This window comes from Mercurialis annua, linkage group LG2 (assembly GCF_937616625.2).
Source record: "Mercurialis annua linkage group LG2, ddMerAnnu1.2, whole genome shotgun sequence".
NCBI lineage: Eukaryota > Viridiplantae > Streptophyta > Magnoliopsida > Malpighiales > Euphorbiaceae > Mercurialis > Mercurialis annua.
The window spans coordinates 10653300-10679014 of NC_065571.1; the positions used below are offsets into that span (position 1 = coordinate 10653300).

The 25715-nt window shown below is 35.8% G+C and overlaps 1 protein-coding gene across 1 annotated transcript; it reads left to right on the forward strand.

The window, feature by feature from the left end:
• Positions 1 to 8954: 8954 nt before the first annotated feature.
• Positions 8955 to 15369, forward strand: LOC126669418 ((-)-germacrene D synthase-like). The gene is made up of 7 exons (XM_050362878.2): positions 8955 to 9112; positions 9200 to 9461; positions 9668 to 10040; positions 10887 to 11105; positions 12385 to 12523; positions 13091 to 13342; positions 14944 to 15369. The coding sequence occupies exons 1-7, from the start codon at positions 9005 to 9007 to the stop codon at positions 15235 to 15237; spliced, it is 1647 nt and encodes a 548-aa protein (XP_050218835.1). The 5' UTR covers positions 8955 to 9004; the 3' UTR covers positions 15238 to 15369.
• The last annotated feature ends 10346 nt before the right edge of the window (positions 15370 to 25715 follow it).

The following is a 25715-nucleotide window of genomic DNA, read 5'->3' on the forward strand; positions in this document are numbered from 1 at the left end:
TTTTCGCAAACGTAAACGTCATGCATGACATAAATAAACACGTGTCATGCAGAAGCACACATGCCAGGCACACATATCCTCTGGCATTCACAATATATATAACGCAGCAAGCGTAAAACGTTTAAAACTTTAAAACGTTAAAGTTATATTTACAGAAAACTACACATACAAGCTGACTTACAAAATACTTATCTACTGCAGCTCTAAGAGTAAAGTACTATTTCTTTACATACTCAAAAATACAGACTTCTGGAAGTAGGATAGAAGTCCGTTGCTTCAAAGCGTCTTTATCCTGAAAGGAAATCTGTGAGGGGTCAGTATATTGGAATATACTGAGTGAGTTCATATATTTACTAATAAGTATTCAAATAAAACATAAAATCGTAATCAATCATATATGAAACCTTAATCCTCAAACATACTAATAATCAATCGATCAACCCAATCATAAATATCAATTGCGAGTCCAACTCGCTGGTGGCCCAGCCACTAGATACGGGGACTTCCAGGCTACACCGTAGCCGAGTTCACTCTCGTATCGAAATTATAACCCAATCGTAAATTTCATATTCATCATCAGCTCCCAGCTGACTTATATCAAAACTGGTGATCACACAGTCCTATTGTCGCCCAATAGGTAGCACGTTCCATCGGATCAATACTGGTTTCAAATCAAGCATATGCGCAATTCATATAAAAGTTTCGCATATAAAACATGCAATTCAAATATAAAGCAATATAAAATAATTGCTTAAATAAATACTTTAAAAGCAAATCATATAAACTCACTGAAAACGCTTATCCAAAAATACGTCGGGGCTTTAGAACGTCAAGCTTCCCGAGTTCCTGGTCCAGCTCCTTCTTGCCTCGCTGGATCTAAAACAATTTCAAAACATTTGACTCACATCAGAATCCTATTCTAAGATTGACTCTAGACTCAAGACTCGACACGCTTTACTTTCATTAATCGTCGTGCTTCTCACGCATACTCCGATAAACGGTATCAACCTCGTTTATGGATCGTATAACATTTCTAATTCAATCTTCTTATAACCTCATTAGGTTAACTACTATTCGATTTCCGATTCAATACGTGAATTCCATTAATTCAATCGAGGTACGAAGATTCAGGGTGCGAGAATCGGAGGGTACACGTTCGTGCAGGGAAGTACACGTTCGTGTACCTTGGTACACGTTCGTGTACCTTGGTACACGTTCGTGTACCATGTGATGGTACACGTTCGTGTACCTTAGTACACATTCGTGTACCATTGATGGTACACGTTCGTGTACCACAAGTACACGTTTGTGTACCACAAGTACACGATCGTGTACTGTCGTGCACGATCCCCCGGAATCGATTTCCGGGGTTTCCGACCTGCTATATACGCAAAAACGCTCCAAACTCAACCAAAACGCGTATTCTAAGCTCAAAACACTATATATCAATCTTAAACTCGATAAAACGATAAAATCGTTTTGTGGCCTAAAACTTTGAATCGATATAACTCAAAATATAATCAACGAAACGGTAAAACGTCAAGCTTACCGTGATTCGCCTCGAGAATACGATCAATTCGAGCTATTAAACGTCGAAAATGGACGAGAAACGGAATCGAGCGACGGAACCGTAAGGAACGGAGCGAGAGAATGAGAAAGAGATGAAGAATGAAGACTCTGGATCTTTCATTCCTTCATCTGAAGGGTTTTAGTACATAACCGGCTAACTTGCACTTTGGTCCTTGAAACTTTTCAAAGCTTGCAATTTAGTCCAAAACTTATTCAATTAATCTTTCTATTAATTCAAATACGTATTATTTATATCCGAATAAATAATACTAACTCAAAAATACATATTTCCATCGAAAATCCTCGAATTTCTATATTCGGGGCTTAATTGGCTAATTTGCACTTTAGCCCCTAAACTTTTCAAAATTTACAATTTAGCCCCAAAATATCTCCACACCCAACTTTTCAAATTTAATTCCTTAAATCCCGCTAATTGACTCATTAAATTTTTATCCTGAATTTCCGATATAATTAAATTAAATTCTCCTTAATTTAATTTATCGAAAACCTCGACACGTGGCACGACGTAATTACCTTAAAATATTTTGGGGTATTACATTTGGAAAGGGGCGTTGTAGCGAGATGTCAAAACCGCCGTGGTGTTGACTCTAGAAGCGGAGGGGCCGGTTGATTTTGAGCGATCTCTTCCGACGGCCGGTAAAGAGGGAGTCGCCGCCTCTTAATTTCTTGCGCTTGAGCGGCGGGTTGGTTGATTTGAGGCGTTTTTGCTTCGCACCATGATTGCGGAATGAGAATTTCTAAGAAAAAATATTTAGAGAAAAATAAAAGAAGAAGATTAGTAGATGAATATTTGAATTGTGAATTAGAAAGTAGAAAAATACAAGTTATTTATAGGGAAATTATAACAAATCTCAAGATTTCCCACCCAACTATTCAAACTTTCAATTAATTACTTTGAATTTATTTAACGGTTTAGATCAAAGCCATGTAATCAATCCAAGTGAAATTAAGCACTAATGAATAGTTCGGATATGCCAAATCATCAATCCAAGTGAAAAATCTAAATTTTTCAAACACAAATATCAAAGAAACACAAGTCCCAAAAGAAACACAAGTCTCAAGAAATCTACTACACTTTAATTCAAAAGTTTGAATGAAAAAAAATTCAAATTTCCCACAAAAATTAAGCAAGTTTCGAACGAGATTATGAAATTTCGAACGAAATACTTCAGTTTTATGTTTGGATCGAAACTTTCAATTTTATCTCGTTCGTGACTTTATCGATTCTAGGCAAAATTTGCTTGGGTCTCGAACGAGAAAGGGATTCTTGAACGAGACCTAGGCAAATTTTGCCTAGGTACGAACGAGAAATGGATTCTCGTTCATATCCATGAGATACCGGGGAGATTTCCCCTTTGAATTTGCTTCTGGGTCTCGAACGAGACCAAGAGGAAAATTCAGTGTCTCGTTCGAAATTTCAGAATTTCGAACGAGACCCTCCTTACCTGAGCGAGATTTTGAATAATTTTGTAAGGGTCTCGTTCGAAATTTTGAAATTTCGAACGAGACCAAGAAAAAATTATTCAAAAATCATTCTGAAACCCTCTGAAACTTGTTATAAACCCATTAAATACCTGCACTACCAAAAACAAAAACTCACCCCGGAATTTAAACGGAAACAAAACAAAATAAAATAAAATATACCAAAAGAAAAATAATGAAAATAAAGCACAAATAAACGAACCTCTCGGGATTGCCTCCCGAGTGCGCTTTTTTTTAGTCAAAAGCTAGACCGTGGCACGTAATTTATGGAGGGGTGGTGAACATGATTTGTTCCGCCACTTGATCCGTCAAAGGTACAAGATACGGTTTGCACCGTTGTCCGTTTACTTTGAAGACTTCACCGCTAGCATTCTCCAATTCCAATGCTCCATGACTTGCCACTCTTCGAATTTTGAAGGGGCCGCTCCAACGAGACTTCAATTTCCCGGGAAATAATTTGAGGCGCGAGTTGTAGAGCAAGACTAACGACCCTTCCATGAAGGTTTTCGGGACGATGTCAGCATCGTGCCATCGTTTTGTCTTTTCCTTGCAAAGCTTGGCGTTTTCATAAGCATTTAAACGAAATTCGTCTAACTCATTGAGTTGAAGCATACGTTTCTCCCCCGACGCTTTAAGATCAAAATTGAGCTTTTTGATTGCGCAATACGCTCTATGTTCAAGTTCCACCGGAAGATGACAAGCTTTCCTAAAAACAATGCGATATGGGGACATACCGAGAGGCGTTTTAAATGCCATACGATACGCCCATAATGCATCATCTAATTTTAGCGACCAATCGTTCCTTGTGTTATTAACCGTCTTCTCCAAAATTTGTTTTAGCTCATGGTTAGAAACTTCAACTTGCCCGCTTGTTTGAGGATGGTACGGAGTAGCGACCCGGTGATAGACTTTATACTTCCGCATCAAGGCATCGAATTGCCTATTGCAAAAGTGAGATCCACCGTCGCTTATAATTGCTCTAGGAGTCCCGTATCGATTCATCAACCGTTTGAGAAAGTCCAACACAACTTTGGCATCGTTAGTAGGTAATGCTTCCGCATTTGCCTATTTTGAAACGTAATCCACGCACACCAATATGTATTGTTTGCCAAACGACATTAGAAACGGACTCATGAAGTCTATTCCCCAAACATCAAAAAGTTCCACCTCTTGAATGGTGGTAAGCGGCATCTCATCTCGCTTAGATATGTTCCCCACTCTTTGGCATCTATCGCAATGACTAACAAAGTCTTTTGCATCTCGAAAAAGCGTAGGCCAAAAGAAACCGCACTCTAGCATACGAGCGGCGGTCCTTGATGTACCATAATGACCCGCGTAATCTGATGAGTGGCATTAACTAAGTATAGGCATCATCTCTTGTAGTGGTACACATCTCCTCAAAATCTCATCTCCACACACCTTGAAGAGGTACGGTTCCTCCCATAGAAACCGTTTAGCATCGCTCAAGAATTTCTTCCTTTGGTGGTAAGTCAAGTCCGGTGGCATGATTTCCGAAGATAGATAGTTTGCAATATCCGCATACCATGGCGTTTCTACCTCCGAAAGTACCATCAACATCTCGTCCGGAAACGTTTCATTAATCTCTACGCCACTTAAAATTGGTTCCGGAATCTCTAACCTTGACAAGTGGTCGGCGACAACGTTCTCCGTTCCTTTCTTGTCGCGAATCTCGATGTCAAACTCTTGCATGACAAGGACCCATCGGATTAATCTCGGTTTAGCATCTTGCTTTGCAAAAAGGTATCGAAGGGCCGCATGGTCCGTATAGATGATAACCTTAGAGAAAAGTAAGTACAACCGAAATTTATCTAATGCGAACACCACCGCTAGCATCTCTTTTTCGGTGGTGGTGTAATTGAATTGAGCACCTGTCAATGTTCGGCTTGCGTAGTATATCACATGAAGCTTCTTCTCCTATCGTTGCCCCAATATGCACCCAAGTGCTATATCGCTTGCATCACACATAAGTTCGAAAGGAAGAGTCCAATCGGGTGATGAAATAATTTGGGCCGAGATAAGTGCTTCTTTTAACCTAGAAAAAGCAACAAGGCAATCATTAGTAAATTCATAAGGAATATCTTTAACAAGCAAATTAGTTAAAGGACGAGCAATAGAAGAGAAATTTTTGATAAATCATCGATAAAACCCGGCGTGCCCTAGGAAAGCACGAACTCCCTTTACGGTAGTTGGCGGTGGTAATTTTTTGATGATCTCCGTTTTCGCTCTATCTACTTCAATGCCGTCTTTGGAGATTTTATGTCCCAAGACAATTCCTTCCTCTACCATGAAATGGCACTTCTCCCAATTCAAAACCAAATTGGTCTCCTCACACCGGGCCAACACTCGCTCAAGATTATTCAAGCACATCTCAAAAGAGTCCCTGAATACCAAAAAATCATCCTTGAAGACCTCCATAATATCTTCAATCATGTCGGAAAAGATGGAGGTCATACATCGCTAAAATGTTGCCGCTGCATTACAAAGACCGAATGGCATCCTCCAGTAAGCAAACGTTCCATAAGGACACGTGAAAGTTGTTTTCCCTTGGTCATCCGGAAAGATAAGAATTTGATTGTATCCGGAATATCCATCGAGAAAACAATAGTAAGCATGGCCCACTACCCGCTCCAGCATTTGATCGATAAATGGTAACGGAAAATGGTCCTTCCTCGTCTCCGTATTTAACTTGCGGTAGTCAATACAAACACGCCATCCCGTTACCGTCCTTGTGGAAATTTGCTCACCCTTCTCGTTTTCAATCACCGTCATCCCCCCTTTCTTTGGAACATATTGAATGGGACTAACCCACGCACTATCGGATATTGGGGTATATAATTCCGGCGTCGAGAAGTTTTACTATCTATTTGTGCACGACCTCCTTCATATTTGGATTCAAGCGTCGTTGTCTTTGAGCAGAGGCTCGTGACTCACTTTCTAGATGGATCTTGTGCATTACCACCGATGGGCTAATTCCTCGAATGTCCGAAATTTTCCAACCAATCGCCAATATATGTTGCTTCACCACTTTGACAACTCTTGCTTCTTCTATTTCCGACAAGTTGTTTGAGATGATGATGGGAAGTGTCATGGTGTCGCCTAAAAACGCATACCGTAAGTGAGATGGTAGTGTTTTGAGCTCAACTTTTGGTGGAGTAATAGAAGAAGGTGGTGTGACACTTTCTCTTCTAAACAAATTTTTGGCTTTCGAGTCATCTTCCTTTGAATATTCTTCTCCGGTGGTCTCATGTGTATCATCGGAATGGAATGTGACTTTTGAAACCGGAAAAGTTCTTCCACGATTCCATCAATCATATCCAATCTCATGCATTCTTCCTCTTTTAAAGTGATGCGCATGATCCTTTTCATATCAAACTCCACTTTGTCATCATCGTAAGTGAGTCTTTCGGCGTGCACATCTATCAATGCCCTCCCCGTGTTCATGAAGGGACGCCCAAGAATCATAGGGCATGTTTTATCCGCCGCACCAATTCAGAGCTAGGTCATCACGTGGTGGTGGTGGAATAACCCCATCCTGATTCAACGGAGGGTTACGGTCGTCCTCCATTGTTTTGGATTTCCGAGCTGTTTTTCGAATACTTCTTTCGAAGGACGTTAGGTTTGACTGAAACGGTTCTAGCGGTTGTTTGGCTCGTCGTGTATTAGGCATACACTAACCAAAACCCCTGCGCAAACAAAAACAAGAAAACCAACGTAAAATCCAATAACAATAAATTCACAAAGTAATAAAAAGAAATAACTGAAAATAAAACTAACTCAATTAAGAATAAGATACTCTTAATTAATTTAATCACAATTGCTCCCCGGCAACGGCGCCAAAAACTTGTTGGCAATTAATCGCAAGTATACGATATCGCGCAAGTAATATAACTTGAAAGACCAAGTATCGATCCCACAGAAGCAATGAATTAAACAACTAATTTAGATTACTCTTTAATTGGCTAGCTAGAAGAATTAATTGGATTTTGTAACTCAAATTAAATCTAAAGTAAATTAACTCAAATATGTAAACTAGTATAAACTAAAAACAAGTAATTAGATAAAGGTTTAAACAATAATGATAAAGAGTTCAAGGATTGATAATTTCAAATAAACTAGTAAAAGAATGGATTAAAACTTATTAGTGATTTTATTGTGAATCGAGCTATTCTAGTGCACCGAATCCCACTCACTCAAGCCTCAAAGATTCAAATAAAATCACAACCTAATTAACTAAACAATTATTAACTTGCTCTCACAATATTAAAACTGAATTAAATAATTAAATTATAATTATGAAGCAAACTCAATGACTACCTAAATTTCAACCCGCTCTCACGGTGTTTTCCTCTAAGTTCTTAATTACCTATGTCTATTTAATTAACAATCTCTTAATTAGTTAATTAAACACAAAATCATGAACTAAGTGATCAATTCAATTCAAGCATTAGTTGTAGTAATTAAAACACAATTTACTCACTTAATAAATCCTAATCCAATTCGAAAACTAATCTAAGTGTTTATATCCATTCTCGGACAAGGGATTTAGTTACTCATGCTTAAACTTAAATTAAACAAAGAAGAAGATTAAGAATTAAACATAATTAGAACAATAAATACCTGAGTTGTCAATTTCGGAAGAATCGTCTTGATTAAACTTGAAATCTTCACAATCGTTTTTTGCAGAAACTAATTACAAACTACTTATAAACTGCTGGAAAAAGAAGCTAAAACGCTATTTTAACGAGAACTAAAATATAACTAATGTAATCTAATGTGTTAATCTAGTCTATTACAAGATCTTTATACAGTGGAGGAAGCTCTGGAATCTTCTAAGTTGGTTTACAAATCGAATTTGTAATAGGAGTTTCGATTCGAGTCGGAAGAGAAATTTAAGTCCAAATCCAAGTCTGATTAGGAAAAATCTACCTATGTCTCGTTCGAACCCTAAGGTCTCGTTCGAGACCAAGGCTTTTTTCACCAGGTTCGTTCGTCCTTCCCCTTCTCGTTCGTATCTTTAAGTTTCCGAGGGCTAAATCTCGTTTCCCCTTTGTGAAGTACGTTGAAACCCTCCATTTTGCTCTTGAGTCTCGTTCGAGACTTACATGTCTCGTTCGAGACTCTTGCTAATTTCTCCTTGAAGTTTGATTTCTTCAACCGCAAGCTACGCTTCCAATGCTTAATCCTTTGTCGATTTAGTTCCAAATACTCGATAACCACCTAATTTCCACTGAAACACTAATAAACACTATCAAACATATAAAACGCCAAATAATGTATGTAATTACTCCTAAACGTGATAAAAACCGAGTATAATCGACCCTAATTATAGGAGTAAAATACTCCTATCACCCGGCCAGGTCTGTTCTCTGGCGTTGGCGGGGTTTTTGTGTTTAATAATTTAAAAAAAAATGAAATGTTTTTTGTAAATATAAAATTAATTATTTATAAACGATATATTAAAATTCTAAAAAAGTAATATATTAAAAATTTCCTTCAAATATTATAAATTTAATTTTATTAATAATATTTATTTGTATTTAATTAAAAAATTATTGTTTTGTATGTAACATTAAGTACTATTTGGATTATATGTTAAGATATAAAGTATTGATTTGAATTTTTTTTTAGTAAAAAAGAGGTCAAATTGGATTTTTGAGAGTGCAATTGAAACTGAAAGGTTATAATTTGGGTTAAATTGATTATCTTGCAACGTGAGAGTGCAATGATTTGAGCTAAAAGGTGGGGGATTTTTTAGGCGATTAGCCTAAAAACAAATACTTATTTTGGTCCATTAAAATTTATTCCCAGCTAGTGGGAGTCCTTATCTAAAAAAATTGAACTTTCTCTATAAATACCTGATTGGAGCATAAACCTACTCACCTTATTAGCTATCCAACATCAGCGTAAGAAAATGTCTGTTCAAGTTTCAGCCACTGCAACCACTCGTCGGTCAGCAAATTTTCAACCTAGCATTTGGGGCAACCACTTCCTTTCCTATGATAATGATAATAATTTCATGGTAAAATAATGATGAAATATATTTATTCGAATAGTTATGGCAGAAAATAGAGATGTCACCTTATTAATTTGTTGTTTTTGCATATAGGAAACAAGTGACAGAATGGAGCATGAAACACTCAAGGAACAAGTAAGGAAGATGCTAATGGAGAGTACCGATACATTAGAAATTATCGACGCAATCCAACGGTTAGGCGTTTCATACCATTTCGAAACAGAGACGGATGAAATCTTATTAAGAGAGGCAAATACACTTAGCAATGGCTCTCATCTCGATGACAAAGCCGAACTACATGACATTTCTCTCAAATTTCGATTACTTAGACAACAAGGCTATAGCATGTCATGCGGTGTGTTTTTTATTTTTTCGCTCTTCTCAAATTTTCGACTTAAAAGCTTGAGTGATACAAAATGTTTGCGCTATTTAGTCATATTAGTCTCGTTGATAGTCGTTAAATCAGTCAGCATCTAGCGTCTTATATAACAATATTTTCTTTTCCGCCAGCGAATGTCATATCACCTTATTTTGAACTAAAGATTTCTCATGGTGAAGCAGATGTTTTCAACAAGTTCAAGGACAACAAAGGGAGGTTCAAAGATTCACTAGTGAATGATGCTCGAGGAATGTTAAGCTTGTACGAAGCTACACACTTGCGAGTGCATGGAGAAGACATATTAGACGAAGCACTTGCTTTCACTAGTGCTCATCTTCACTCCATGGCTACCCAATTGAACTCTCCGCTTTCCGATCAAATTAATCATGCTTTAAAACAGCCTATTCATACTGGCTTGCCAAGACTTGAGGCCAGGAATTACTTATCTATCTATCAAGCAAGCTTCTCATGTAATGAAGTTTTACTCTCTTTTGCCAAGTTAGACTTCAATCTATTGCAAGAGCAGCATCAGAAAGAGCTTTGCGACATTACAAAGTACGTATAGTGAGCCTCACCTAGTTATTAATTTTGGAGTTACCGTACTCTGACATGTTTTTAAATAAAATTATGCTAATTTTTTTCTAGGTGGCAGCCAAATTTCACAATAAATTTTCAAATTTGAGAGGATACACGTTAAGTTTAGAGGTTAGATGGATAAAAAAGTACAAGTTTAGGAGTTCAACTATGTATTAAGCCGAATGAGATGCTTAACATCAACATATTAAAAGGGTGTGTGATGTGTCATGTTTGTGTGGTTAATGTGGAAATGAGAAAAAATTAAAGCAATGTAGCCATATATTGCCCGGATTTTATTACAAACCTGCTAGATCGGTCAGTAAAAACTAATCAATTTATAATATTTTAAGATTCAATAAACTAGCAAGCGGCAGGTATTGTTCTCTTTGCAAGTTAATTTGGTAAATTGGAGTTTGGCATCTTTAGAATGTTAGAAACAAACAAGTATTAACAACGAAATGGAAGGTTTGAATAGCTTAGTTTTATTTACTATGTGCAAAGCGGTGGAATTTTATCGCGCTAGGAATCAGAGTTTTCCTTATATTAGGATTAATGTTTTTCATTCTTTAGATTTTTTCTGTAATTATTTTCTGACTTTTTGCCGTCCATATATAGCTTTGCGGGTGTGCTACTACTTATCATTTATTCAAAAAAAATTCGATAACCATACTGCAAACAAAAAGAAGTATGGTAACTCACCCGAGTCTCCTCTAGTAATTAGTTACAGTCGACAATAGCGGCTTAACTTTAAATAAATTTATAGTTCGGATTCGGTATCGCGTTTGAAATAACAATAAAATTAACTGTGTGTTACTAAATATATAGGTGGTGGAAAGAATTGGATTTTGCGAACAAGCTACCATTTGCAAGGGACAGAGTTGTAGAATGCTACTTTTGGATTTTGGGGGTTTATTTCGAGCCCCAGTTTACACAGGCCAGAAGAATTTTGACGAAAGTCATAGCTCTGACTACCATTATTGATGATATCTATGATGTCTTTGGTACTCCCGAAGAACTTGAGCTCTTCACAGACGCAATTCAGAGGTTCATTTTTTCACTTCTAACTCGCATTACAACATCAATTATAGCTATTCGGAAATTCTTTTTCTATACTATACCGAGATTTTATGGACTCAATTCACTCGTTCTCCGCAAGATATTTCTATAACTAGAGTATCAATAGTAACCGTGAGCCTTTTGTAGTTTTTTAGTTAAATGTTTTTCAATAATTAAAAAGGAGAGCGCCTGCAGGAGTTATGGAAACCACGACGTAACAAATAATGCCTAGTGATTATACTAGCTATAACACATTGGTTTTTTAATTAAATGTTAGATATATATTGAGGGCAAAATTAACTCATAAATTAAAAAGTCAAAATGATATTACATATGTTCAAAAAACCGAGTATTAAACTCTGTAGGTTACTGAACTTTCACTTAATTTAAATGGATATTATACTTTATTATAGTTTCTTGTTTATAGAAATTTTTATTTCGACCGAGAAATTATCTGCCGGAAAATACTATTTTGTTTCATATATAAATTGAAAAAGATCGTTGGACTATAAATTCCATTTCAAAAAAGGATATTAACTTTGAAATGACGTAGCATCTGATGCTGAATATGCAATAAATTGGCATCGACCGGCAAGTGACATCCGGTGAACCAAAATGATAATTTTGCTAAGAAAAAATGTAAATTATAGTCATCATTTTGTAACTTAGTAAAACTTCAGTGACTTATAGATTTTAATACCATGAAAAAACTACATAATTGGAATTGTAGAAGAAAGAAAAAGACTTACTTTACATAATAATATTATGGCCAAATGTTATAAAAAGGCCGAACCTTTCAAAAAAAATTTACAAAAGTCCTGACCTTTCAATTTTGTCGATTTTGGCCAAAAACTGATTATTTGGTTTCACAAAAGTCCTGACCTTTCAATTTTGTCAATTTTGGCCAAAAATGGATTATTTGATTTCAGAAAAGACCTTTCAATATTTGGCATGCCACATAGGCGTCACGTAGGCGCCACATAGGCAAATTGAAATAAAATTGAGAGTTGGCCACAAATGAAACCAAATAATTTGTTTTTTGCCAAAATCGACAAAATTGAAAGGTCGTGATTTTTGTGAAATTTTTATGAAAGGTTTGGCCTTTTTACGACATTTGGCCTAATATTATCTCCCATAAGTAGAACTACTGGCTAGAATCTATGGGTGCAACGTTATGATGTGGAAAGCAACCAATCAAAACATCAATTTACTTAGCTGGTCTATGTACTGTATGGACCACAAAATTTCATTTTTAACGATGTTTCAGGTGGGACCCAAGTGCCGAAGAGAATCTGCCTGATTATATGAAAGAATTCTACATGGCCCTTCTCGATGTTTATTCGGAAATTGAGGACGACATGCTCAACCAAGGAACACTCTATCGTTTTCACTATGCAAGAGAAGCGGTAGGGTAGGATATTATTCTAATTTATAAAATGTTTTTAGTTCGAATTTCAAATATACTACCACCATTTTACAATTTAGTAGAAAATGATTATCATTCCCTACAAAAAAATAAATAAATAAACAAATAGCGTTTAGTGTGATGGACAACTCCTTTAAAATTTTGTGAACCATAAAGCTTGATTCGTGATAGATTTATGCGTAAAAAGCTACCGTAACACATCATCTATTGCAAATTCTGTACATATCCATTGTAAAGGAAAAGCCGCTACTAAGCATAAAATTTCCATCACAAATGATTCATAATGTTAATATTATAACGAATTTGTGAAGGTAAATTCCAAGAATTATTATTAAGGTGAGAATAATCAGCTTGTGACGGTAAAATCTGTTAGATATTGTGACAGATTTTATTTTTCATCAAAATATATTTGCGACAATAACGTTAGTGTCACAATCCGTCGTAAATGTAGTTTCCTTTGATGGATTTGTGAATGAGTTTGCCGTCATAAATCATGAGTTAGAGTTACTTGGGGTAAAATCTCTTGGCTAATGAACTAATTTTTCAGATGAAGAATCAAGTTGAAGCCTATTTTGTTGAATCCAAATGGTTCCACCAAAAATATGTACCAACAATGGAGGAATATATGGCGGTCGCATTAGCTACCTCAGGCTACGAGTTGCTGGCTATCACATCCCTTGTTGGCATGGGAGATATCGTTACCAAAGACTCATTTGATTGGTTATCCAACAAACCCAATAAGATTTTAATTGCCTCACAAACAATCAGTAGACTCATGGATGACATTGTGTCCCACAAGGTAAATATACCCAAAAGATTCGGATCAAACTACTTTTTAATACTTCAAGTTTAATTTATATTCAAATGGTACTAAAATTTTAATTTTAACCTAAAATGTTGTATCTTTCAAATTAAAATAAACTGATCAATAACGACATAGTTCATATTAAAATAAAAATGGATAAAGGGTAAATCCGATCTTCGAACGTATAATTTAAGGTTAAATAATCCACTCTCGACTATTTTAATCAATTAAGAACGATACTCCCTACTTTTAGATCAATTAAGGACAAAATTATACAATAGAAACAAGTTCATAGACCATGGTGATCCTAATATATCCTTAATTGACATAAAATTATAGAATAGTATCCTTAATTGATAAAAAAATAGCTAAGACTGGATTATTTGATGTTAAATCAAAAATTCAGAAACCAGGTTGACCCTTTATTTTTGGCTAATAATCACCCACGACCCCTGATTTTAGGGGTACCTTACGACAAACCCCCTGATAAAAAAAAACGATTAGTAAACCCCCTAATCTTTATGACGGCGCTCGCTAAACCCCTTTTGGACGAAAATACCTTTGGCGCCGTTTTTTTGGTCAATTGACTTTTTTTCTAAAAAAAATAAAATAAATAGTGGCGCCACGTCAGCTGCCACGTCACCAAACTATACTAAAAAATTAAAACACCTAAAATACCCCTAAAACACCCAATCCAATCAAATCTAACCCAATGACATTCAACCAAACCACTTCACCCTAACCGCCACCACCACCCCACCGCTCTCTGGCCACAACCACCACCCCACCGCTCTCCGGCCACCACCACCGACCGCCGCCATGGACGGAATTTTTTTCCGGCCGTTCTGGTCTTCGTGGAAGAACAGATCCGTCTGTTCTTCCACGAAGAACAGACCCATCTGGGTCTGTTCTTCGTGGAAGAAAAGCCCTGATGTTCTTCCACGATGACCGGAAAATTTTCCGGTCATCTCGGAGAAGATGACCGGAAAATTTTCCGGTCCGGCGGTGGCGGCGGTGGTTGGGTGGTGTTGGCGGTTGGGTTGGTTAATTAAATGGTTTAAAGTGGGTTGATTTATTTTATTTTTGTTTTTTCTAAATTAAATTAGGGGTATTTTAGGTGTTTGGAGTTTTTAAGGTATTTTGCTGACGTGGCAGCTGACGTGACGCCGTCAGTTTTTTTTTTTTAAGAATAACAGTTGACTGAAAAAGACGGCGTCAGGGGTATTTTCGTCATATTTGGGGTTTAGGGGGTTTAGCGAGCGCCGTCACAAAGTTTAGGGGGTTTACTGATCATTTTTTTTTATCAGGAGGTTTGTCGTAAGGTACCCTAAAGTCAGGGGCCGTGGGTGATTATTAGCCTTTATTTTTATAAGAATAGGCTGCTTTATAAGATGTCATGTTATCAGATAGCTTGTGCCATGTAGTCGATATGACAATATATTGTCATCTAATAAATGTTTCACTTAGTCGACATATTAGATCGAAAAAGATGTGACACCATCGGTTAAAATAACTATTAAATTTTTGATGCCACTCTAATATAAATAAACAAATTCGTAAAATAAAATTTATTCGACTTTTGTGCATGTGCAAAGTTCGAGCAAAAGAGAGGGCATGTTGCGTCGAGCATAGAGTGTTACATGAAACAATATGGTGCGACAGAAGAAGAAGCTGTCGGAGAATTTCGAAGAAAAATAGAGTATGCATGGAAAGACATCAATGAAGAGTGTCTGAATCCAACCTCAGTGGCTAAGGCTGTCCTGACGAGGATCTTGAATCTTGCAAGGGTAATGGATGTTGTGTACAAGGATGGAGATGGCTTTACTCATGCTGGACTTGAGTTAAAACATTTTGTATCTTCTCTACTCGTTGATCCTGTACCACTTTAACGAGCTTTAAGAAGTTTCAATTTATTAAAATGGCTTATTGCCAATTTGCACCTACTAAAATTCTAGTCTAATAGTAATGTATGATTTTGACATGATTTTAAACTCATGTAAATCTATTTTTCAGTTTTCTCATTTTAAATTGGATTGGGATTCTCTCAAGTTCAAATGAACTTGAGGGGGTCATAACTAAATTATATTTGCAATTAATTGAGCCGCTATGGAGAACCCTAACCCTAGGGCAGTAAGACAAGGAAACGATACTGATTTTCCATCCAATTTCCATGGTAAGGATCAGTTTGAAAAGGATTTTCGACATGGACAGACAGGTTATGCGTTGAAGGGAGCCTTTGGGGATAATATGAATGGAGTCTCTGTGGAGAATTCACGAACTATTTATTTTGAAAACTTCCCACGTTCTTGGAAATTTTCAGACTTGGAGAAAGCTTTTGCCAAATATCATGTATTTGGTAGGGTTACCTTGGCCAAAAAATTAACGAAGAGGAACTGCAGCTTTGGGTTTTTACGTCCGAAGAACAATTTGAATATTGATTGGGTGTTGTCACGATTGAATATGATAATTATTGGGCGTTTTCGTTTGCGTGCCTTTCGATCCCGTTTCCTTATCGCGAGCGAGAAAGGGAAACCAGATGGCAATAAAACTGTTATTCAGAAGAATCAACCAAAGGTTATTCTCAATCCCGCGTTGAGAGATAGGAGATCTTATGCAGCAGTTACGTCGGGGTATTCAGCTGCTGTGGAGACACATCAGCTGTTGGTGAAGGAGGTGAAGGAGGTGAAACTTTCTCTGAATCATGTTCGAGTTCTGAACGACAATAATGATTGGTTAGAAAGGTCAGTGGTTGCTAGGGCAAACTCAGTTCAATCAATTCTGGAAGCTAAGAAATATCTAGCATCTAGAGAGATTGAATTTGATCATGTTTCGATAATGGGGGGTAACTTGATTCTTATTTCTTTTGATTCAAGTTTGGAGGCCTTGGATTTCCTTGAATGTAAATCAAAGTCGTTGGATGATTACTTTCAAGGATTCTATAAGGCGGTGGATTTTCATACCCCTACACTTCGGATGACTTGGATTTCGGCTTCAGGGATCCCGCTTTCTTTTTGGAGCCAGGATACTTTTATGGAGATTGGTAATCTCTTCGGAGAAACCATTAAAGTTCATCCTTTGGTGTACGTGAAGGATCGTTTAGATACGGGATCAGTGCTTATCACGACATCGTCTGGATGGATTAACGAATCAATTAACTTGATGTTTGGCGAGTATAAATTTTCTGTTCATGTTTTTGAGATTGATCAACCTGTCTATTTCAATGAACATGAGGACTATTTTTCTGATTTAGAAAAGGATTCTGTTGAGGATTATGGGAGAGGCCTGTCAGATTTTCAATCACCTTCGGTACAAAGTTTTCAAGTAGAAAATTCTGCTAAGAGTTTGCAGCCAACAGTGAAGCACAAAGGAATTTCTTCTTCGCTGCCAGCGAAGTTAACAGACTCAGGAGTCCAGCAGGAGACGACGTATGTATCGCTGCCAATATTAAATCATCGGGCTTTGGTGAATTTGGTTAAGACGAATGGGAATTCTCAGCTGCCATCGATTCAGAATGTTGGAGCTGTTGACGATTTGATCCAGACGAAGGGGACTACTCAGCTGCCAGCGTTTCAGAATGGTGGAGCTTTTGACGATGGGCATCACCAGGATTCTACCAGACATGATACTTCAGTTGATCCATCCCAGTTAGCTATGAGGAAGTTACGAAGGCCATTGAAGAAAATCAATTACAAAGGCAGTTTGCAAACTGCTTCGGGTTCACAGTTTGAAGCTGAAAATGAGATGTCGGATGGGGATTTTCAGAACATGAATCGAATATATGATGAGGGGAACAGATTTTCGGTGTTGAATGCACATGATGAGGCAACTAAAACATGGGATATTGGGAATGCAATTGGAATACTATCTGCAAAGGAGAAAGATCTAGCTATTGAGAGGTTAGCATCTAATATTGCCAAGGATAGAGAGCAGGTGGTTGCTTGAAATTGCTCTCGTGCAGGGTTTTTATTTCCTTTAAATGTTTATGCCTTTTAACTTTATTTCCTGGAATTGCAGAGGTGGTTTGATGAACTCTAGGAAACAGAAATTCATTCGTGATATGGTTTCTGTTAATAACTTGGCTTTCATTGGGTTAGTAGAGTCTAAGAAGGAACTGATTGATGTGTTCCTTGTTAGAAAATTATGGCCGAATTTGGATTTTGATTTTGCTTTTGTTCCTTCTTGTGGTGCATCTGGGGGTCTCTTGTTAATTTGGAATACTGTTATGCTGAGGAATGTTGTGATTGCCAAAGGAAATCGGTGGATTTCAATTGATTTTCCTTTTCAACAATTTTTTATCAGGCATATTCTTATCTATGCAAGTAATGTGCCTGCAGAGCGTTCGGTTGTTTGGAGGGAATTAAGCTCATTGTTGTCTTCTGGAGGAACAGTTATTGTTAGTGGTGATTTTAATGAAATTTTGAAACCTGAGGAACGTGTTAATTGTGTGGATTTTTCTCCTTCGATGCTGGATTTAATTGATTTTGTGAACAACTCGGAGTTATTGGATTTGAATTTACAAGGTAGATACTTTACTTGGCAAAATTCGATTTCAAAATCACGCATTGATAGATGTATGATTTCTGCGGATATGGGTATGAGTTGGCCATACATGTCGCTTACTGCTTTGCCGAGGGGGCAGTCAGACCATGTGCCAATCTGTTTTAAGTCTGTAACATCAATTGATTGGGGTCCCAAACCGTTTCGGTCGGTAGATGCATGGTGGGATCATAAAGATTTTGAGAATTTTATTTCAGCGGCGTGGGGTACATGTTCTTCCTTGAATATTGTTCATAACTTGAAAGAATTACGCAGACTTTTAAAGGATTGGAATCGGGATATTTTTGGAGATCAGAATAAGCGTATTAGTGAGATTAACGCAGAGATACATGAAAAAGAAATGGCTGCCGATGTTGGGTTATTGTCGGAGGGAGAAATTGATGATCTGGCTAACCTCAAATCTGATCTCTGGAAAGCAGAAAAGAGACTTGAATCTCTTTGGAGACAAAAGTCAAGACTGAAATGGAACTTAGCGGGTGACATAAATACTAAATTTTTCCATAGTATTGCTTCTATGCATTATAGAAACAATACAATCTCTTCAGTCCAGGTGGGAGATGCGGTATACACAGAGCCTAAAGATATCCGCTTTCATATTCGTTCTTTTTATAATTCTCTTTATTGCAAGCTGCCGTCGGTTACCTTTGCTCTTGCAGGTCTGGGTTTTTCGCGCTTGTCTACAGCCCAGGGATTACTCCTTACTCGGCCTTTTGATGAAGAAGAAATCTTTAGGGCTCTATGCTCTTGTAATGAAAAGAAAGCTCCAGGACCAGATGGGTTTAATTTCTACTTTTATAGGAGATCTTGGCCTTTCATGAAACTGTCAATTCTCAGTCTTTCTACATCTTTTTATAATGATGTTATTTTGCCTCCAGGAATTAACTCTTCTTTTATGGTTTTGATTCCTAAAGTTCCAGGATCATCGAACATCAAGGATTATCGTCCTATCAGTTTGGTCAATGGCCTCTACAAACTGCTTACTAAAGTGCTCTCTTTACGATTGGCACCTTTGCTGTCCACTGTTATCTTTGATAATCAGCATGCCTTTTTAAAAGGTAGGAGCATTTTGGAGTGTTCTATGATCGCTAATGAGCTGGTTCATAATGCTGTCAGAAGGAAAGATAAGTTACTTGTCTTAAAACTTGATTTTCATAAAGCATTTGACAGTATTGATTGGGGTTATCTTTTATCTGTTATGGACTGTATGGGTTTTCCACAAAAATGGATTGACTGGATGTCTTATTGTCTATCTTCGGCAAGTACGTCGGTTTTGGTGAATGGCAGTCCAGTAGATCCATTCAAGTTGCGGAGAGGTGTTCGTCAGGGTGATCCAATCTCTCCTTATTTGTTTGTTATTGCAGTTGAAGGTCTGAAGTGTATTTTAGATAAGGCGAGTGGCATGGGTTTATTTTCGGGTTATTGCTTTGATGAAAGTTGTGACCCTCTTTCACTGCTGCAGTTTGCGGATGACACGCTGATTTATTTACCTTTTGATATGAGATATCTTCATAACTTGACAAGAATCCTTCGGTGTTTCGAGCTTATTTCAGGGTTGAAAATCAATTTTCACAAAAGTTCAATATTGGGAATTAATGTGAATGGAGCGGATTTGGAGTTAGCTTCGCATTTGGTTGGGTGTAAAATTGGGTCTTTTCCAATTACATACTTAGGGCTTCCATTAGCGCGACGGTGTTTGTCTCAGGGTAATTGGGTTCATGTAGTGGAAAGATTTAAATCAAAACTGGCTTTGTGGAAGGGTTCTATTTTATCGCCGGCAGGCAGGTTAGTCCTCTTGAAATCTGTACTCTTTAGTGTACCGGTCTATTACATGTCAATTTTCAGTATGCCAATCTCAGTGCAAAAGAACTTGGAAAGTTATATGAAACGTTTTCTTTGGAAAGGAGATGTGTCTTCTAGGGCACTATGTAAAATCTCATGGAAGGTTATTTGCAAGGATTTTGATTTGGGTGGTTTAAATGTTGTCAATTTAAAAACACGAAATCAAAGTTTGTTATTTAAGTGGATTTGGAAGTTGAGATCTACAAACTTGAACTCACTTTGGTTTAGAGTAATTTCTAAGTGTTCTTCCATCTCGAATTGGAATGATTTTTCTTTTGATAATGGAAATTGTCTCTCATTCATTTGGAAAGGCATAAGAAAATCGTGTTATAGAGATACTTTTGTGTGGAATGTGTTTATATCGAATGTTAGTTATAAGGTGGGTGATGGTACTCTAATTGACTTATGGAATGATAATTGGATGGGTTGCGGGAATGCTTTAACTGTTTTTCCAACTCTTTATAAGCTTTCGAATCAAAAGCATGCTGTGCTTAGACAAATTGAGATTGATGGTTGGCGTTGGAGGCGAAGATTACGTAATGCTGAATTGTTGATCTTCAATGATTTAGCAGCTAAATTTAATGAGTTGAATTTTGTGGAAGGAAGTAGGGATGGTTTGTTGTGGAATTCGGTAACAAAAATATACTCGTCGGCTTCGTTTTGTCGTATGCTTTCAGTGATAAAAGAAGCATTCAGTGTTACTGCTGTGGATATCCAGCAACAGTCCGCTTTAATGTCTCCTGAGTCTCTGGTTCAGGTTCATTCTGGTGAAGATGCAGCGTCTCCGGTTCAGGTTCAGCCTGTTTCTGCTTCTGAACTGCAGCAGTCCGGTTTATCTGCTTCTGCTTTTGATCTGCGGCAGGCTGATGATAAAGCTGCTTATGCCCTTCCGGATCAGGTACAACCTTCCACTGCTTCTAGGCGAATTCTGCAGGTCAGGAACAGCGTTTTCTGGGTTCGGCAGCAGCAGTTTAGGGAAGTAACAGGGACAAATCAGCTTCAACAGGTTCGTCACATCTCTGATCTTGTATTGCTGGTAACTCCTCCTTCTCCGAGAGGTATGTTTGCCAAATTATGGAAGTCTTTTGCACCTCCTCGTATTAAATTCTTCATGTGGACGGCTTTACATGGTCGAGTACCTTCGAGAGAATTTTTAGCTATCCGGGGAATTATTTCTTTGGATAATGCAGGATGTTGCTTTTGTTCTAGCATAGAAACTCAGGATCATTTATTTATGCATTGTGATTTTGCACGCTTGGTTTGGGATGGAGTGTTTACTAAGGTCGGGTTCATGTGGGTGATGCCAAATTCACTTGAAGATTTCTACAGACAATGGCTAAGTCTTATTTCAAGAGGAAGCTACACGAAGCTGTGGGAGTTATTGTGGATTATTCTGATATGGGAAATTTGGAACTGCAGAAACAAGAAGATTTTTCAGAACAAATTTACTCGAGTGGAAGAAGTTATTTATGCTAGCTTTCTCAAGTCGGTTTTCTATTTTACTAGTTGTTTCAATTCTTTTCCCTACTCGGGTATTGACTTTTTTAGAAGTCCGGATTGTATTTTGATAGGATGATCTTGTTTTGCTAATCTCACTTAATCGTAGCCTTTAGTGTGCAACTAGATTGCCACTTCTTGTGCGAAAGTTTTGTGTGATTTAGCTTTTGCCACTTCTTGTGGCTTTTTAATAATATCTCTATTCATCAAAAAAAAACTTGAGGGGGTCATGTTTACGATTTACACCGTTCATAGTAAAATGAATGGTGTACATTAATTTGATTAAAATTGTACCTTTTTGATCTACACCGTTCATATTACAATGAACGGTGTAGATCGTGAACATGACCCCCTCAAGTTTATTTTAAACTTGAGAGAATCTCAATCCTTTTAAATTCACATGATCCTTTAATTTTATAAAATAGAATAGAAGATCAATTCTAACTCAACCTGATTGTCTTATGCCCAAGATTTTTAAGCAACAATATTTGATGAGTGGTAATATTGGTCAATAAAACATGAATCTTCTCAAAGCTTTGTTTCACTGGAGGATGTGGAATGTATTTTTTGTTATTCCTCTTATTAATTATTATCAGGCCGATAAACTGCGTCTAACTGCTACATAAAAGGTGTATGCAATGTGCCAAGTGGATGTCGTTTGACAATGGGTTTAGAGAGTAGTTCTTTTGAACAAAGGGTTAACGCGCCTCCTGAATTTATGATATAGGGTTATCTAATTTAATTTATACTTTTTGAACAATTAACCCCAAACTCTTCATTTTTGGATCAAATAACCTTATAATTATATTTTTAAAACGCGTAAAATACAAATCGGAGGTGAAGAATGTAAAAAAGTAATTAAATACTTCCCTAATTGTTGTGATATAATTATTCTAAATGTATTTTGTGAAATAAAAATATAAATTAATGGGTTATTTGACCCAAAAATAAAGAATTTTGGGGTTAATTGTTTAAATAAGTATAAATTGGATTAGTGGTCCCGTATCACAAGTTCAGGGGGCGCGTTGACCCTTCGTTCGTAATTTTTTTAATTCTATTCTTCTAATACTATGAAATGGTAAAAGTTTATTTGGAGTTTTTTACTTCTATAAAACATAAATATTTTTTTTAGAAATATTTTAGTAATTGGCTCTATGTCAAAATAAATTTGATTCAGAAAGGCTTGTGTATTGACAAGTCTTATGTAGTGACAAATAAAGAAATTTTAAGCTATAGCTAATATATAGCCACAAATTAAGGAAATTTGAAATTTATTTTGAGTTATTTAAGTATAGTCTTAATTAATGTTAAAGAGAATATTGTTTACAGTCGAACAATAATAAAACTTTAGGTATATAACTTGAATGGCGGTCAATTTAATAAGTAGTCATAAGAAAATTATTATACAAGCACCTGAAATTTGATAGTTTGGTTTTCTATATATTTTTCAACTTTGAAAATTATCCCACAAATATTAAAAGCAACCATAGAAAGAGGATAAGTACAGTTACCAATACCGTAGAGTCCTAAATAATTTAATAATAGTTGATGATTAATTTAAAGTTTTAATATCATTAACAATTATCTATAAAATTGAAACAAATACATATGGAGTAGTAATAAACTCCTTTCATGACTCTAAAACATAGGTTACAATATACATATAGAAATATGGATGTTAAGTTAATATTTTATATATTTTATAAAATACTAATTATTAATCTAATTAATTAGATATTTCCTAATCCTAAAAAAATCGAATTAATTTAATCTTGATTATATATTAGTATAATTATAATAAATTTAATTAATATGATATTACATTTAATATTAATTTATATATTAGTATAATTAATCAATATAATTAATAGTATTTTATTTATTTCTTATAAAAACTCTAACTAATTAAATATTAATTATAAATTAAATAAATTATAATTATAATTATAATAAATTAAATTATATGACGAGTCATGTTACGAGACACGTGCGTAGCACGTAATGCAAAACTAGTAATTATAAAAGTCTTAATCATGCTATATGGTTTTGTAAGTCCAGGAGGTTTTGGAGTATAATAGGGAGTTAATTAGACAAAATACTACACCTTCTCAACTTAATTAGACAATTACGTTCATATCTTTCTCTTTTGAAAAATACAATTTGTTCTTTTCTTTTTTGATTTTTATACTTTTGATTTTACATAAATATCAAATGCTCTTCTAATCTTTTTATAACCTAATTTCTTCAAATAAAAGTCATGGCAGCCAAGAGTAAACAGAGAGGAAGCAACTGTTGAACCACGTGAGACGACCGTCGGCAGTGAGACCGGCAATAGCAACGTCGATGTGGTCATCGACTTTGAAGATCTTCTTTTGGAGAGACGAGAGCTCAGAATTAGCCCTATTAACGCACGCGAGAACCACGTGAGTCTTAGATCGGAGTCCAATTGCCGATGAGCCTTGCTTTACGGCCTCCATGGCATACTCTACCTAAAATAGTCGTCCGGCGGGGCTCCGATTTGGTTTCCGGTTGGGGTTGTTCTATTCTTTATTGTGGCTGGATTCTTGAGTTTTGTTGGGTTCATTGTGGAAATTTGTGGTATATTGTCGTGATTGTATAGATAGAATCAATATTCAGCTTGCACTCTAGGTGTTTGAAGAAATGCTTATGAGAATTGTAATGTTTTTGGGTGTTGGATAACTGATGGTTACCACTGGGTAAACTGTTGGATAACTTTGTAATAAATTTTATTTTCAATATATTATAAATAAAATCGTTAGTTAACTGGTTGTCGTCGCCGGAGGTAGCGGACCTGTTGTGATGAAATTTATTTTGTTGCTATTTAACCAATCGTTAGTTAACTGATTTTTCTTTTGTGAACAACGGTGTGATGTGGTGGTGGTTCGATTTTTGGTGTTGCACTGCCTACACTCTAAGTGTTTGAAAAAATGCTTATGAGAATTGTTATGTTTTTGGGTGTTGGATAACCAATGGATAACATTAGGTAAACCGTTTGGTAACTTGTAATAAACGTTATTTTGAATATATTATTAATAAAAACGTTAGTTAACTGTTGTTGAATTTTATTTTGTTGCTATTTAACCAATGGTGTACTAAAGGTACACCAATGACCTTATTTTTAGTACACTGTTAGTTAACAAATGGTTAATCAATAATTTTAGATTTAAAAAGAGACGATTTAGGTTTTATTTGACGATTACTCTTGCGGCGATGAAGGCGGAGAGGTTTGTAATAGAATTTTCAACTAGTTTAATAGAAATTGAGGTTTAAATTTATAATAGTTTTGTTTCTTGGTTAACCAACGGTGTTAGTATACCGCTGGATAACCAAAATCGTATTTCTGAGATTAAAAAAAATATTTTTGAGAATAACAAAAGTCATTTTTACAAAAAAAAAGTACAAATTGTCTTTTTCAAAAAAAAACTTGGAGGTAGTATTCTTGTGAATATTTTATCTTTTTTTGGTATTTATCTAAAAAACCCTATAATAGGGGTGTTGAAATCAGCCAGAAAATGGACCATCAAGGATCTGATGCTTCAAGCATATAATATAATAAAAAAATATTATCTCTTGAAATTTGGTGTTTTTCCGTGGTTGATTTGGGATAGGTATCACGGAAACAGAAAACGCAAACGACATAAAACAGACACGAAAAAACGACAAATTTTAAAATGAAGGACACGAAATGTGAGGGAAACATGTAAATAATAAAAAATATAGGGATATATTTATAATTTTAGAAATTATAAAATATTATATATATTAAATTTTGTTTATACATTTATGTCAATGAATAAAATAAATCAAAAAAAATTAAATCCAATAAAAATAAGGATATAAGTTTTATTATAGATAAAATAAACAATAAAAAATATGGGCAATTGACCCAAACAAATTATTAGTTGATAATTTTTTGGATTTTTTTTTATAAGTATATACTTTTTTTTGTTTACAGAATCGGCCCGAAATATTTTCTTATGAGTTTCCGGGAATTTCTGAAAGTTTCCGGTTTCTGAAACGTTTCCGAAACGGGACATGCAACTTGGTCGAAGTTTCCGTGCTTTTTACTTTGGGACAATAGAAGTTGTTCCTTGTTGGGTTACTTACATATACACCTATTTTTGTCCATCACTTTGCATTTAGACGCTTCACATGAAAAGATATCATCTTTACTCTTTTTTAAGTTTCAACTTTGCAAACATACGTCATTGCTTTGTTGTGCTACACTGTTAACGTGGACTTCATGCCATGCCATGCCATTTCATGTGTTTCTAATTTTAACCCAAATGAGAAAATTTAATTAATTTATCTTATAAAGTGTTTGACTTTTTTTAATTATTTTAAAATAAATTATATATTTTTTTAATTATATTTATGAATTTTTAAATAATAATTAAAAAATTATTTAAAGTTATTTTTATTTAATTAAAACATTATTTTGTTAAAATCGTGG

Excerpts from the sequence above, each read along its gene's own strand:
- LOC126669418 (XM_050362878.2), top strand. The coding sequence starts at position 9,005 with ATGTCTGTTCAAGTTTCAGCCACTGCAACCACTCGTCGGTCAGCAAAT. Across the intron at positions 12,524-13,090 it reads TTCACTATGCAAGAGAAGCG|ATGAAGAATCAAGTTGAAGC; the intron begins GTAGGGTAGGAT and ends CTAATTTTTCAG. Across the intron at positions 13,343-14,943 it reads ATGACATTGTGTCCCACAAG|TTCGAGCAAAAGAGAGGGCA; the intron begins GTAAATATACCC and ends GCATGTGCAAAG.